At 45.0% G+C, this 15570-nt stretch overlaps 1 protein-coding gene across 1 annotated transcript; it reads right to left on the reverse strand.

The window, feature by feature from the left end:
* Window positions 1-581: 581 nt before the first annotated feature.
* On the reverse strand, window positions 582-13709 carry zer1 (zyg-11 related, cell cycle regulator). Its single transcript, XM_028025983.1, has 16 exons — window positions 13543-13709; window positions 11727-11942; window positions 11501-11651; window positions 9851-10305; window positions 6327-6500; window positions 6139-6253; window positions 5732-5878; window positions 5478-5651; window positions 5193-5408; window positions 4987-5028; window positions 4792-4911; window positions 4597-4712; window positions 4329-4517; window positions 3898-3995; window positions 3598-3700; window positions 582-2460 (listed from the first exon to the last, which is right to left on the reverse strand). Exons 2-16 carry the CDS (start codon window positions 11891-11893, stop codon window positions 2373-2375), a joined length of 2355 nt encoding a protein of 784 aa, XP_027881784.1. The 5' UTR covers window positions 11894-11942; window positions 13543-13709; the 3' UTR covers window positions 582-2372.
* Window positions 13710-15570: the final 1861 nt, after the last annotated feature.

The following is a 15570-nucleotide window of genomic DNA, read 5'->3' on the forward strand; positions in this document are numbered from 1 at the left end:
GTCATACACAACATATAAAAGTAATTATGACCTGAACTCTGACCCCAAATTTCAAATCAGTGTGTGATTCAATAAGCTATATAAAGTATTTATGCATGTTTATTGTAATAATGGCCGCTGCCTTTCTACCAGTGGCAGCCATATTGTTTGAGATTTCGAAGATGATTAATAAATGTGTCTTGTAATTGGATTTCTGATGACAGTGGATGTTTTAGTTGTGGATTTAGCCTGAAGTCACTTAGAAAACTAGCTGAATTAAAAACAAGAAATGTTATACTGCCATCTAGTGGCAGTTAGATGAATATCTTATTATTTATTATTACTTAATAAAATGAAGTAAACTCATCAGAAACAAATGAGGTTGGACAGAAAAGTATTTAGTTTAATTTTGCTGCTAAACATTCAGATATTAAAAATTAAACCCCACTCTTTCAGCAGAAATTCTGAACATTAGACATTATTAATACATTAAAAATGTTATTCAAACTGTCATGAAAAATGAGCATTTTGAGTTTTGAAAATAGTTATATGTGAAAATGAATGTCAAAGGTTAGATGTGTAAGTAAGAATCAGGATAAACATTTAAATTCAGCATTTATTTTATTTTTGCTGCTGTAATTTAACTTGTTATTGAATCTCAGCTGAATATAAACCAAAAGCAGCGGCTTGTTTAACCACTCCATGTTTATTGCTTATTCATATTTTTACATTAAAGTCATGAAGCTACTGGGATCAACAGAAACGGAACCGTTTGTTTTTCATTTGGGATCGAACTCTTCAGCAGTGAGAACAAATGAACAGAAACATCATCAGGATGAAACCAGAACCCATAAATAATCACAAACAGTCCAGTTTCCTGTTCACCAGACGGAAACGCTCCTCTGCTGCTGCTGGGTCCAAATACTGCGCAGGTCTCTGGAGCCGGAGCAGCTGATCAACACCTGATCAGAGCAATCGGATCAATAACAGAACCAATAACAACCAGGAACCAAAACCCAAAGTGGAGAAATCAGAGAAAAATGTCCAACAGAACCAGGAAGGGAATCAGAAAACAGAGAAATCCTGGTGAAGGTTCTGGGATTAACGGGATTATTTAACCCGACTGAAGTTCTGAGAACCAAAATAAGATGGAGGAGCATCTCTGGACCGGACCGGACCGGATCGGATCGGACCGTTGTCTCTGATCTCATAAACATTATTATTGTTTCATACTAATCTGTTCTCAGATCTCTGGAATAATCCCAGATATTCTGGATTATTCAGACATGCCAGCTGTCTTTCTAAGAGCGAAGGCTTGAACCGAATCTCTGAGACTCCGTTTGGATCAGAACCAGACCAGAGTCCAAACGGGTTTCCCCGTTTAAACTGAAATATCCAGAAATTCACCAAACTGCAGATATGAACATGATTTTAATCAGACGGATGAGAAACCCGGTTCTGTTTGGACCTCAGCCGTCCGCTCCATAGAACCATCAGAACCGGGTCACAGGGAGTTTGTCTGATCCGCTTTCCAGTTCAGAGTGATGACGGTTCCGACCCGGGTCTTTCTGTCTCCTTCCAGCCAGGACTTCCTGGTTTCTGACCAATCAGAGCCCAGAGAGCCACGCCCACTCTGATTGGTTCTGGACAAACCGGACCTGATGGTTCTGTTCAGCCTGGTTCTCACATTTCAAAACATGTTCAGTTTTCACACAGTGACCGTTTGTCTCCTCAGCTACGGCGGGAATCACCATGGCAACCAGTGACTTGGCGTTTTAAGAACGACTCGGCAGTTTCTTCTTCAGATTGGAACCAACAGAACCGAGACGAACAGGAAGGAAGAGAAAGGAAACCCGATACGACCCGGAAACGAGCTTTACTGTCTGCTGGTTCAAGACATTTAACTGGTTCCACTGGTTTTAACTGGTTCCGGTTCTGTTCAGGGCTGCTGGTGTGGCTGGTCGGCGCCGACAGCAGATCATTTCCGTTTAAATATTGTGAAGTCATGAGTGTTTACAGCCGTTTATAAAACATCCACACAGTAAAAGGAGAAACCCACACTGAATATTTACATATTTAACAACGAGTCCAGCGCCGGACCGGACCGGGTCGCACCGGGTCGGACCGGGTCGCAGGCGCTTACAGAGGAGGAAACACCAGTCCCATCTGAGAACTGGAGATCTGTGCTACTCCTCCACACACACATACACACACACACACACACACACACACACGCAGCCCTCCCGACCCAACATGGCGGCTCCTATGATGCGTCCGGGTTCAGAGGTCGCTCTGCTCTACGAAACAAGAGGAAACGGGAAAAGAAGCAGAAACCAGCCGGTTCTCCTCAGCTGGACCCGTTGCAGACGGGGAGTTCTGGTTCTGGTTCTGGCTCAGCCTATCTGGCCGTAGTTGGCCTCCTGGCCGTTGTTCGTCTCCATCGGATCCTCCTTGAAGTTCTCGCACTGCTCCATCACCTTCCTGGAAAACAGCAGGGGGCGCCAAAATGAGTCCCGGGAAACTAAACAAACTTTATAAATGTTGCTAAAAACAGAAAAAACCCGACCGGACCGGACCGGACCAACCAGGCTACACAGAGTCAGATGTTTTGGCTGGAATAAACAGGAAATGTTCAGTAAACCTGTTTCCGTCTCACCTGCAGCTAAACCACCTGCAGGGGGCGCAGGTCTCTACAATACCGAGTTATTTTGACTTTTCTGCTGTGATATTTCAAAATGTGCATAAAAACAGTGACAGAAATACGGCTAAGTGATAAACTCAGCCACTTTATTAGATTATATTCATGTCAGAAACTTTGACTATGCAGCAGCTGCAGGTTTGGTTTAAACTCGTTTCTCAGATTTTCCAGAACATTTTGGGTAGAAATCACAGAACTTTGTTGTTATTTTTGCCTCTTTAGAGTCACATGGCTAAGTTTATCAAAGCCGGCTTCTGATTGGTCGATCAGGACCTCCTGACGGCTCCGCGCCCCCAGCTGCTTCCTGGTTGGTCCAAATAGAAACAGAACCAGCAGGAAGCTTCTGACTGTTTGTCTTCCTGCTGCTCTGCCCCATAAAGTCCCAATAAATCCAACATGTGGCTGAGATGAGGCGAGACAAAGGTCAAAGGGCATGAATGTTACTGCAGCTGACTGAGCAGCTTGTCTTTCATCCCAAAGGTTTGCAAACTGAAAAACGTGACAGATAAAGATTCACTCTGCAGCATTGAATTGTTTTATTGAAGTTTTTAAAGGCCATTATAAACCCATCAGAACCAGAACCAGAACCAGAACCAGAACCTTCAACAATTCCTCCAGGTTTTTGTGGAAATTCACAAATTAAATAAATAAAAGGTTAAAGACTAATTAATAACTGTGCCTTTATTTCAAATTTCTCACAGAAATAGTCAAAGCATTGGGTTGAAGTGATGCTAACTCCCACCTGCAGGGGGCAGTGTTTCTTACTTGATCCCTGGTTGTAATGTGCTTCCTGTCACTTTAAGGTAACAGGAAGTGAGGTTTTAGGAGCGACTCCTTCTGATTCGTCTTTATGCAGACGACTCTGTTGTTGCTCCAGAAAGAGAGCGAAGCTAAAGGTTCAAATAAAAGTTGAGTCTCACCTCGCCATCTCCTTGGTCTCTGGCTGGGAACTCTCCAGCTCAAGAACTTTCTCCAAAAGACTAACGCCGCCTTCCTTTATCAGCAGCGGACAGTATTTACTGGCTGCAGACGGAAACAGACAAAGATAAACCATGGAATCAGTTAAACACCGTTAGCATCTGAAGCTAAAGAGATCGGATCGTTCTACGTAAATCTGAGGTTTTATGAGCTGCAGTGTGAGGCGCAGCAGCAGCAGCAGCAGCGTTTTCCCAGCAGCCATCATGTTGTCGTGATAATCAGGTGAACCAGCGGATACTCACGGTAAACGGACACCAGGTTGTAGAGCGCCCAGGTGGCCCAGTGCTGGCTGACTGGGGCGATGCTCTGAGGAAGCAGCCGCAGGATCGGTTCGAACGACCTGCAGGGTCAGACCGGACCGTCACCACCAGGCAGCACAAACGGCTTCTAATAACAGATCTAGATCTGCATTTCTACACCGACTGAAGGTTTGATCCTCAGCACCGAAAAAAACAACAAAAAACCTAAAAAAAATCTGATCAGAATGAAACTGCAAATAAAGATACAGACTGATTCTAGCTAGAAATAGAAAGCAGCTCCTGCACTACTAATTGACCTTTGACCCTGACCTGTAGCGGTGACCTTTGACCCTGACCTGTAGCTGTGACCTATGACCCTGACCTGTAGCAGTGACCTTTGACCCTAACCTGTAGCTGTGACCTATGACCCTGACCTGTAGTTGATGTTGCGGCGGGAGCTGACGTCCCAGCTCTGGATGGCGTCCCACATCCTGTCCATGACGGCATCGCGCCGCGGCTCCTCCATGCTCCACACCTGGGGCCCGTCGAACATGATGTGGGACAGAACGCCGCAGGCGTTGTAGGAGACCTCGATGCCGTCCGCCTTGCTCTCCAGCAGGTTGCTGCAGCGGTGGGACGGTACAACGTTAGGACGCCCCGCGCCGCCCCCGCGCCGCCCCCTGCTGGCCGGAGGACTCTCACCTGAACACGGTGATGAACTGAGGCGTGAGCAGCTGCGGCCGCAGAGACTTCACCTCCGCCACGTTACCCAGAAGCCCCAGCATGTTGCGGTGGAGCTCCTGCTTGTCTGGAAACTCCTGCGGATCAGAACCAGGTAAGACACGGACTGTTCAGAGCTGCTGCTCTTCAGCCCGTGTCCTCCAGGTGGCGCCTCACCTCCAGACACTCCAGGAAGAGGCTCATGCCGTGGCAGTTCAGGAACATCTGGCAGTTATCAGGCGTCTCATCGGTGATGTTCCAGAGCGCGCTCCAGGAGAACTCCATCACCTGGTCACACTGCAGCAAACACACACACACACCGTCACTCACACACACACACACACACCTGGAGCCCGACGGGCGGAGACTCACCGTTCGGTCCTGCAGCTTCTTCTGGATCAGGTTCAGCATGGTCTGAGGGGAAGAGCTCAGTTAACAGCACAACCAACAACTACAACTCAGTTCATTACAGGTTAATCCCAGCCCTGACCCTGGTGACCTCAGTGACCCCGGTGACCCTTCAGGTAACCCAGCTAAACCAGGTTCCCTCCTGGTAACCCTGACAGGTGGATTGTTACCTTGACGAAGCCCATCTTGCCCACGGCCTCCTTGTGGTGGTTGTCCACCTGGCAGACCAGAGCGTTGCAGAGATGCACGGCGATCCTCTGGATGGACTCGTCCTGCCGGGCCGGTTCCAGGATCTTCAGCAGCAGCTGGTTGACCCGGCTGTACTGGAACTCCAGCTCCTCCGGGATGCTGAAGTTACAGAGCGTCAGGCAGCAGTTCCTCTGCACCTGCAGCAGAGAGACGCCTCAGCACCGTGGCCCCGCCCCCTGGCTCTGGCCCCGCCCCCGCTGACTTACGGTGACCTCCTGGTACTGCTCCATCCCGTTCAGAACCACCTGAATGACGTCGCGGCGCAGGCGGACGCTCTGGTCGCTGCGGTACTCGGTGTTGGTCAGGTAGAAGAGCGCCGCGCTGCCCGTCACCTGGATGCTCTTATCGTACTTATGGCACTTCAGGGCGGCGATCACCAGCTGCACACAGGGAGAGGAAACACCTGAAGGCCTGCGGAAGCGGAGTTCTGGTTCCGGCCCGGTTCTGACCCGGTTCTGACCTGCAGGGCCCGCAGCAGCTGGCTGCAGTGCTGTATCCGGGCGATGTCGAACAGCTGGTTGATGGCTTTGTGGGCGAGCTCCGGGCGAAACTCGGTGTAGGCTTCGATGGCGTTCAGAACCTGATCCTCGTTCTTTGACCCGGTCACCTGAGCGGTCAAAGGGCAACACAGAGGAGAGGTCAGCAGAACCGGTCCAGAACTGGTCCAGTCAGTTAAAACAGCTGCAAATCTGGTTTAAACTAAACTTTATCCCAGTTTCAATCTGAGTTTTATTCAGTTTTAAAGTTTAATCAGATTTTTTTACAGCAGATTTAAACTCTAATCTTTTGTTTCTGATGTTTGTTTTGGCCGCGGTGGAGCAGGAAGTGACGGGTCAGTGACCCAGCCGGTTCTGGTTCTGCTGGTACCTTGTAGGCCGGGATGTGAGTGACGTTGCACAGCGTCGTGTCGTAGAGGCCCAGGAACTGCAGCGGCCTCTTCAGCTCCTGCAGCGGGTAGATGCTGCTCTTACACGGCTCGGTGCTGCAGGAGACAGACAGGCGTTAACCTGGGGGAACCAAACCGGAACCGGGTCAGAACCGGGACCAGAACCCACCTGGGCCGGCCCACGGCCTCCTCGAAGTGCGGCACGGTGCAGTTGTCCAGCATGATGTGTCCGGAGATGTCCAGGGAGACGAGGTGGAGCAGCCGCTGCACCAGAACCGTCAAGATCTTCCGGGTCATCTTGAACTTCACGTTCCGCCTGCTCTCCCGGGACAGGTCCAGATGTCTGCAGAGCCGGGTCAGAGGTCAGAGGTCAGGGTGTGAACAGGATGACCATGATAAACAAAACCAGCAAGAAGCTTTAAAACCCAGAGAATCTGGGCCGGTTCTGCTTCAGTAAGAACATCTACAGCAGCTGGAGCCACTGGTTCAACTGGTTCAACTGGTTTGGTAATCAGGACGTTTTCCAGCTGCTACTCAGTTTACCTGCTTCACACGGTCACCACAAACCCTGACATGACATCAGGAAACCAGTTTAACCAGTAAACACTCAGCAGATCTTCCACTGGTTCCAGTTTAACCAGTAAACACTCAGCAGATCCTCCACTGGTTCCAGTTTAACCAGTAAACACCAAGCAGATCCTCCACTGGTTCCAGTTTAACCAGTAAACACCAAGCAGATCCTCCACTGGTTCCAGTTTAACCAGTAAACACTCAGCAGATCCTCCACTGGTTCCAGTTTAACCAGTAAACACCAAGCAGATCCTCCACTGGTTCCAGTTTAACCAGTAAACACTCAGCAGATCCTATACTGGTTCCAGTTTAACCAGTAAACACTCAGCAGATCCTATACTGGTTCCAGTTTAACCAGTAAACACTCAGCAGATCCTATACTGGTTCCAGTTTAACCAGTAAACACTCAGCAGATCCTATACTGGTTCCAGTTTAACCAGTAAACACTCAGCAGATCCTATACTGGTTCCAGTTTAACCAGTAAACACTCAGCAGATCCTATACTGGTTCCAGTTTAACCAGTAAACACTCAGCAGATCCTATACTGGTTCCAGTTTAACCAGTAAACACTCAGCAGATCCTATACTGGTTCCAGTTTAACCAGTAAACACTCAGCAGATCCTATACTGGTTCCAGTTTAACCAGTAAACACTCAGCAGATCCTATACTGGTTCCAGTTTAACCAGTAAACACTCAGCAGATCCTATACTGGTTCCAGTTTAACCAGTAAACACTCAGCAGATCCTATACTGGTTCCAGTTTAACCAGTAAACACTCAGCAGATCCTATACTGGTTCCAGTTTAACCAGTAAACACTCAGCAGATCCTATACTGGTTCCAGTTTAACCAGTAAACACTCAGCAGATCCTATACTGGTTCCAGTTTAACCAGTAAACACTCAGCAGATCCTATACTGGTTCCAGTTTAACCAGTAAACACTCAGCAGATCCTATACTGGTTCCAGTTTAACCAGTAAACACTCAGCAGATCCTATACTGGTTCCAGTTTAACCAGTAAACACTCAGCAGATCCTATACTGGTTCCAGTTTAACCAGTAAACACTCAGCAGATCCTATACTGGTTCCAGTTTAACCAGTAAACACTCAGTAGATCCTATACTGGTTCCAGTTTAACCAGTAAACACTCAGTAGATCCTATACTGGTTCCAGTTTAACCAGTAAACACTCAGCAGATCCTATACTGGTTCCAGTTTAACCAGTAAACACTCAGCAGATCCTATACTGGTTCCAGTTTAACCAGTAAACACTCAGCAGATCCTATACTGGTTCCAGTTTAACCAGTAAACACTCAGCAGATCCTATACTGGTTCCAGTTTAACCAGTAAACACTCAGCAGATCCTATACTGGTTCCAGTTTAACCAGTAAACACTCAGCAGATCCTATACTGGTTCCAGTTTAACCAGTAAACACTCAGCAGATCCTATACTGGTTCCAGTTTAACCAGTAAACACTCAGCAGATCCTATACTGGTTCCAGTTTAACCAGTAAACACTCAGCAGATCCTATACTGGTTCCAGTTTAACCAGTAAACACTCAGTAGATCCTATACTGGTTCCAGTTTAACCAGTAAACACTCAGTAGATCCTATACTGGTTCCAGTTTAACCAGTAAACACTCAGTAGATCCTATACTGGTTCCAGTTTAACCATTAAACACTCAGTAGATCCTATACTGGTTCCAGTTTAACCAGTAAACACTCAGCAGATCCTATACTGGTTCCAGTTTAACCATTAAACACTCAGTAGATCCTATACTGGTTCCAGTTTAACCATTAAACACTCAGTAGATCCTATACTGGTTCCAGTTTAACCAGTAAACACTCAGTAGATCCTATACTGGTTCCAGTTTAACCAGTAAACACTCAGCAGATCCTATACTGGTTCCAGTTTAACCAGTAAACACTCAGCAGATCCTATACTGGTTCCAGTTTAACCAGTAAACACTCAGCAGATCCTATACTGGTTCCAGTTTAACCAGTAAACACTCAGCAGATCCTATACTGGTTCCAGTTTAACCAGTAAACACTCAGCAGATCCTATACTGGTTCCAGTTTAACCAGTAAACACTCAGCAGATCCTATACTGGTTCCAGTTTAACCAGTAAACACTCAGCAGATCCTATACTGGTTCCAGTTTAACCAGTAAACACTCAGTAGATCCTATACTGGTTCCAGTTTAACCAGTAAACACTCAGTAGATCCTATACTGGTTCCAGTTTAACCAGTAAACACTCAGTAGATCCTATACTGGTTCCAGTTTAACCAGTAAACACTCAGTAGATCCTATACTGGTTCCAGTTTAACCAGTAAACACTCAGTAGATCCTATACTGGTTCCAGTTTAACCAGTAAACACTCAGTAGATCCTATACTGGTTCCAGTTTAACCAGTAAACACTCAGTAGATCCTATACTGGTTCCAGTTTAACCAGTAAACACTCAGTAGATCCTATACTGGTTCCAGTTTAACCAGTAAACACTCAGTAGATCCTATACTGGTTCCAGTTTAACCAGTAAACACTCAGTAGATCCTATACTGGTTCCAGTTTAACCAGTAAACACTCAGTAGATCCTATACTGGTTCCAGTTTAACCAGTAAACACTCAGTAGATCCTATACTGGTTCCAGTTTAACCAGTAAACACTCAGTAGATCCTATACTGGTTCCAGTTTAACCAGTAAACACTCAGTAGATCCTATACTGGTTCCAGTTTACTCCTCGAAGCCTCAGAATGTGAATAAAATCTTTGCTGGATCTCAGAGAGGATTGAGATTAAAGTTAAATTAAATCTCAATCTGAGGCAGATTAACATGTTTATGTTTTACTGGGTAAATTATACATTTATAACTGATTTAATAAACTTAATAATTTAATAAAATTAAAAACTTAATAATTTAAACCTGCTGCGTTTTCTGGTTGATCTAAATCAGCTGCAGGTGGACAGGAACAGGAAGTGGCTGAGCATCAGGACTTCCTGTAGGATCAGACGCTCTGAACTGAATCACAGTGAAACTAAAAGCGATCCCCTGACCCCCGACCCCTGACCCCAGCTGATGAACCAGGAGATTATTTCATCTCCAGATTTCCCAGCATGCTCTCCTCCTACCTGAGGTTGCCCAGCTCCAGCACGGTGCCGACCACTTCCTCCGACAGATCCACGTTGTAGAGGACGAGCGAGGCCAGCCGCTCCCTCCACTGCGTGAGGAAGGCCGCCCCCTGCAGGCGGACGTTGGACAGGTCCAGCGCGGTGACGGAGCGCAGCGGCCGCAGCAGAGACTCCGCCTCCACGTCGTCGGGCAGCTGGCCCAGGTTCAGCAGCCGCAGCCGGTCGAAGCCCCGGAAGCTGAAGTCCGTCTCCGGGGCCTGCCGGGCGGCCGGGACGTCCTCGTCCTCGTCCTCGGAGTCCTCGGTGCAGGCCAGCGGGGCGCCGCCCTTCCTGTAGAAGATGTTACTGCAGCCGAACAGGCAGAGAGACACCAGAGTCTCTCTGAAGCTGGACAGAGTCTTCAGGCTGCGGGACGACAGGCTGTTGCAGTAGGTGAGGTGGAGTTCGATCAGGTCCTGGAGGGAGAGACGGCAGAGTGTTAGACTGGTTTGAACTGGTTCATACTGGCTTAGACTGGTTTAGACTGGTTTATAGTGGTTTCAACTGGTTCATACTGGCTTAGACTGGTTTAGACTGGTTTAGATTGGTGTTAGAGGCATTATACTGGTTTATACTGAGACATTATACTGGTTCTTCTCAAACTGGCAGAAAAGCGCCAGTTGTTGGTCAGATCAATAATCTATAAACCCTCTTTTAGCAGCTTTTAAATGTTAATAAAAACATTTTAAATGTTCATATTTAATTCAAAATAAAAAATCAGCTTCAGATTTTAATGAAAGTAAAATCTGAAGCTTTGAATCTGTGCATCTCTGATGAAAACAATTATTCACTGGGAAAAATTCCCTGATTGGTTCTTAAACTAGAAATTTGAATCTAGATCAGATTTAGAGCCAGTGAACCAGATAAACTGACTGAATCTGTCATTAGAGGTTATTTCTCTACGTTCCTGAGCAAAATGTGACATTTTTCTGTAAGTTTGTTTCATTTTGCAACATTTCAGTCTCAAACTGCCCTCTATGGTCTGAATGGTGGTACTGCAGGTGAATTTCTGTATTGGTTGAAACAGCCTCACCTTCAGACACGCCCCCTGGTGGCGAGTCACAAGTTTCACATGTCGCCATAAAAAGTCTCCAGTAACTGAAAAAAGTCACTAAATTTGTCTCTAGTCGCTTTATGTTGAAAAAAGTCAGTAAATATAAAGAGAAACTCTTTAGTTTTCTTGTCCTGGCCACGCCCCCTCCATGTGTTTAGGCTCCGCCCACTTTGGAATCTGTCTAAATTGGTCAGGGGGCGGAGCTTAGCTCCACTGTAAACAAACTAAAACTAATTTCTCTGCAGAAGAACCAGAGTGAAAACCTTCAGAAAGTCTGGATTACAACGATTAATCTGATTAATCGATTACAGAAATAATGCTCAACTAATTTATTAATTTATTAATTGCTAACTGGAGTTTACTAAAAAAGGTAATTTGCTGAGTGAACAATGATTAAGCCAAAACTGTAAAAAAATAAACATTTTGCATTAACAGACTGCTAGTTTATGCATTTTCTGTAATAAAATGTTATTTTCTAATTAAGATTAGTTTATTTGCATGTTGGAATCTGCAGCCTGTGTGACGGTCAGAGTGTGAAGGACGAGTCGAGGCTCCACCTGCTTCCTGATGGCCTCCAGGTCCCGGTCCCGGACGAAGTCCTCCCTCAGCTGGACCCGGGTCAGCCTGGTGCTGCGCGGGTCCGAGAACAGCTGGAAGAAACTCTCCTCCGGCTCAAAGTTGCTGTCGGTGTGGACCAGCTCCATGTATCTGCGAGAGACAGGAAGTCAGAGCGGCGGCGGCGGCGACAGACAGCGTCCAGGCGGTGAGCGGCGGTCTGCATACGTGTTGACGAGTTTGTCGCAGATTTCGCTGGGCAGGAAGATGTCGGCGCGCATGCAGAGCTTGTTCCTGAAGCCCTGGTAGCACATGGTCTTCCTCAGGTTCCTCAGGCAGAACACGGTGGCCAGCGTCATCAGGCTGTCCGGGTCGTCGCCCGCTTTGGCTGCCATGTTCGCCCCGCGCTGCTGGCTCAGGTCGGAGACGGGCAGAACAGAGGACCTGAAGGAGGACGGGCAGAACGTCAGGGTCCGGAAGAGAAACCAAATGTTCTGAAACGCTTCAAACGATTAAACTGACTAAACATCAGAGCAGCAGCGGCTCTGATCCGGGATCAAAACGATTTCAGCAGAACCTCGGACTCTAAAGAGGGAAGAAATGATCTACAGCTAATCCCAGATTAACAGGAAGTCGTTTCTCTAAGGTTGTTTAAAAACCAGCGGAAGAAAAACTTTAAAATCTCATAAAAACAGAAGAAAATCTGAACAAACTCAGGATAAAATCATAATATGGGAATAAAATCCTAATAATAACAGAATAATTTTGTAATAATTTAAGAATAAAGTTATAATATAACAAGAATAGATGATCACATAAAGAATAGTTATAATAATATGAAAATAAAAATGCAATATTAAAAGAATAAAGTCAGAATAACATGAGAATTATGTTGTAATGATAACAGAATAAAGTTATAATTTAACTTTATTCTGTTAATAAAGTTAAATTATTAACAGAATAAAATTATAATATTAGGATTAAAGTTGTAATTATTGTGTTTTTACTTTTTACCAAAAAATAAAATACTTTTTAATTTTAACACATCAAATCATCATCATCATCATCATCGTCATCATCATCATCAGGATTCTGAAACAACTGAGTCTGACTCAGAGGTCAGAGGTCATGGATGGGTCCTGGAGGAAAACCTGAGACTGGGGTGAATATTATGGGATGGATTAGATCAGAGCAGATCCATGGGTTAGCATGGCCTAGTCAAAGTCCAGCCCTGAGTCCAGGACATGGAAACTGTCTTCAGATGTTCTCCATCCAACCTGAGCTGAGATGTTTTCTAAGGAAGAGCGTTCACTCTGTAGATGGTAGAAGAGTGGCGAATGTTTCATTTTTCCTTCCACTTAACTTTCTAAACAAACTGAAGTTTCTGTCTGAGTCACAGAAAGAGGAAAAGTTCAATCATCTCTCCTGCGAAGGTCACATTAAACATTAACATGACATTTATAATATAAATACAGTCACTCAGCTGTTAAAACACAACATGAGCTGAAAGTCAAATCTAAAGATTATTTCAATCTTAATCAGATTATTAATCATTAACCTTAATGAAACCTTTCTGCTGCTTCCATGTTCAGGAATCATCTAAAATTATTGTTAATAATGAATAAATCTGATCCGGAGCCTCCGGGTCGGTCCGAACCAGCCGAGGAGTTCGGTGACCCGGTTTGTTCGGTTCTGAACACTGAGATGAACTGAAGGAGAAACAGTTAGCAGCAGGTTAGCAGGCTAGCCGCTGCCGCTAGCTGCTGGCAAACTGAAACGGAACCTGTGACCCAGCAGAACCGAACCGGGTCAAGAGCAGTAGCTGGTGTTCGGACCGGTTCGGGCTGTCCGCCTCATTCTGCCCTCGGTTCGGGTTCACGGTACCATTAGCTCGCTGCTAGCGCTGACTTTCCAAGCCAAACTTAGCAGGGAGCTAACAGAACCGGACAGCTGAGCTGGATCAGACCGGCTGGCGGACCGGGTCAGCGGGGCAGAACCGCGGCTCGGGCCCGGTCCGGGTTCTGGCAGGTGTGCCGGAGCCTACCTGGGCTTCGTGTCCTGGTGACGGGCTCAGTGAAGCTGTTTTCAGTCCTCAATCATCTGATTTTCGCTTTCGTCCCGATGTCAACAAACAGACTCCGCCCCCTCCTCTTCCTCCTCCTCTTCCTCTGCTCCCACTTCCGGTAGCTGTCATCACGGAGCAGCTAGCTGCGCTGCTAACACACCTCCTCCATCAGCACGCCGGCAGCAAGGCGGCCATGTTGGAGATTTAGGAGTTAAAACCTGCAGCAGAGCCGCTCCAGGGCCGGTCCGAGGCTCTCTGGGGCCCCGAGCAGATTTTCATTTGGGGGCGCCCCATTCCAACATGTCAGCTACACCAGCCTACAGTGTAACGACAATAATGAAAGATTTAGAATAAAATTATTTAGCATCTTTATTTATTAGAAACCCCTCAGTGATTTCAGCAGGCAGATTTTGGCCTCTTCAAAACGTTAAACATCCCAGACAGTCGGAAAGGTCAGGATTAAACATGGCGACCAAAAACTAGACAACGTTCAGTTTCTCTAACTAAGAATGTTTTAAGCTTTACTTTCCATCAGGAAACGGCACGTTTAGTCCTTTCAGAATAAAGTACACAGAGCCTACAATGAAGCTGATCGTTCCTCCTGCTGTGGATCTCCAGTAGCAGTCAATTCTACAACGAATCTGAGGAGGCCTCTGACTGAAGACTGTTGGTGTATAGCAGTCTCATGCTAACATGCTAAGAGCTCAACATCCAGCAGCAGAGATCAGTTTTTAGCTAGCTCTGCTAATCCTCCTCCTTTGCTTTTGCTCCTCTTTAAATCTCTGATGTTAGAGTAGAGATACGAAGGCGATGGTTTAGACTTCCTCCTTCTCCCTTTGCTCTGCATCCATTAAGATGCCACTTGTAAAACCAAAGGAGAAATCTTGTTGCCATGGTTACACATCATCATAGAAACCGCCTGAAAGTATAAAAGTAAAAATTCTTCCAGCTGTTTGGATCCAGAACCAGAGAGAATGATCATCCAGACAGCAGGTCTGCAGCACGACGCTGCTCTAGAATCAATGATCTAGGTTTCAAGAAGCAGCTAAACACTTAACATAATAATAAACTTTGTTTAAAAATGGACAGCTGATTCATTAATATCACTTTTGATAGCATTAGCTGTAGCATCTGCAGTACAATAATAAGATAAAACATAAAGCTACAGGTTATTTCAGTCAACGATTCCACAGTTTATAACAGATTATAAAGTTTTATTTGGAAAATGTTAGAGAGCCGCAGTTAAATGTGGCATTTATAAAATAGAATATTATATATTTAGTGTTTTATAGTTTATAAATGTATTATAGATGTTTGGTGTTTTATAGTTTATAAATGTATTATAGATGTTTGGTGTTTTATAGTTTATAAATGTATTATAGATGTTTGGTGTTTTATAGTTTATAAATATATTATAGATGTTTGGTGTTTTATAGTTTATAAGTGTTTTATAGATGTTTGGTGTTTTATAGTTTATAAATGTTTTATAGATGTTTGGTGTTTTATAGTGTATAAATGTATTATAGATGTTTGGTGTTTTATAGTGTATAAATGTTTTATAGATGTTTGGTGTTTTATAGTGTATAAATGTTTTATAGATGTTTGGTGTTTTATAGTGTATAAATGTTTTATAGATGTTTGGTGTTTTATAGTGTATAAATGTATTATAGATGTTTGGTGTTTTATAGTGTATAAATGTTTTATAGATGTTTGGGGTTTTATAGTGTATAAATGTTTATAGATGTTTGGTGTTTTATAGTGTATAAATGTTTTATAGATGTTTGGTGTTTTATAGTGTATAAATATATTATAGATGTTTGGTGTTTTATAGTGTATAAATGTTTATAGATGTTTGGTGTTTTCTCGTGTCTCCGCGTTTCTCGCCTGTTTGGTGTTTTCTCGGTGTCTCCCGGTTTTCTCGCTGTTGGTGTTTTCTGTGTCTCCCTGTCATTCTACTCGCTGTTTGGTGTTTTTCTCTTGTCTCCCTGTCTTCTAATGTTTGGTGTT

Source organism: Xiphophorus couchianus, chromosome 8, assembly GCF_001444195.1.
Source record: "Xiphophorus couchianus chromosome 8, X_couchianus-1.0, whole genome shotgun sequence".
Classification (NCBI taxonomy): domain Eukaryota; kingdom Metazoa; phylum Chordata; class Actinopteri; order Cyprinodontiformes; family Poeciliidae; genus Xiphophorus; species Xiphophorus couchianus.

Excerpts from the sequence above, each read along its gene's own strand:
- zer1 (XM_028025983.1), bottom strand. The coding sequence starts at position 11,893 with ATGGCAGCCAAAGCGGGCGACGACCCGGACAGCCTGATGACGCTGGCC. Across the intron at positions 10,306-11,500 it reads TGGAGGCCATCAGGAAGCAG|GACCTGATCGAACTCCACCT; the intron begins GTGGAGCCTCGA and ends CTCTCCCTCCAG. Across the intron at positions 5,409-5,477 it reads AGCAGTACCAGGAGGTCACC|GTGCAGAGGAACTGCTGCCT; the intron begins GTAAGTCAGCGG and ends TCTCTGCTGCAG.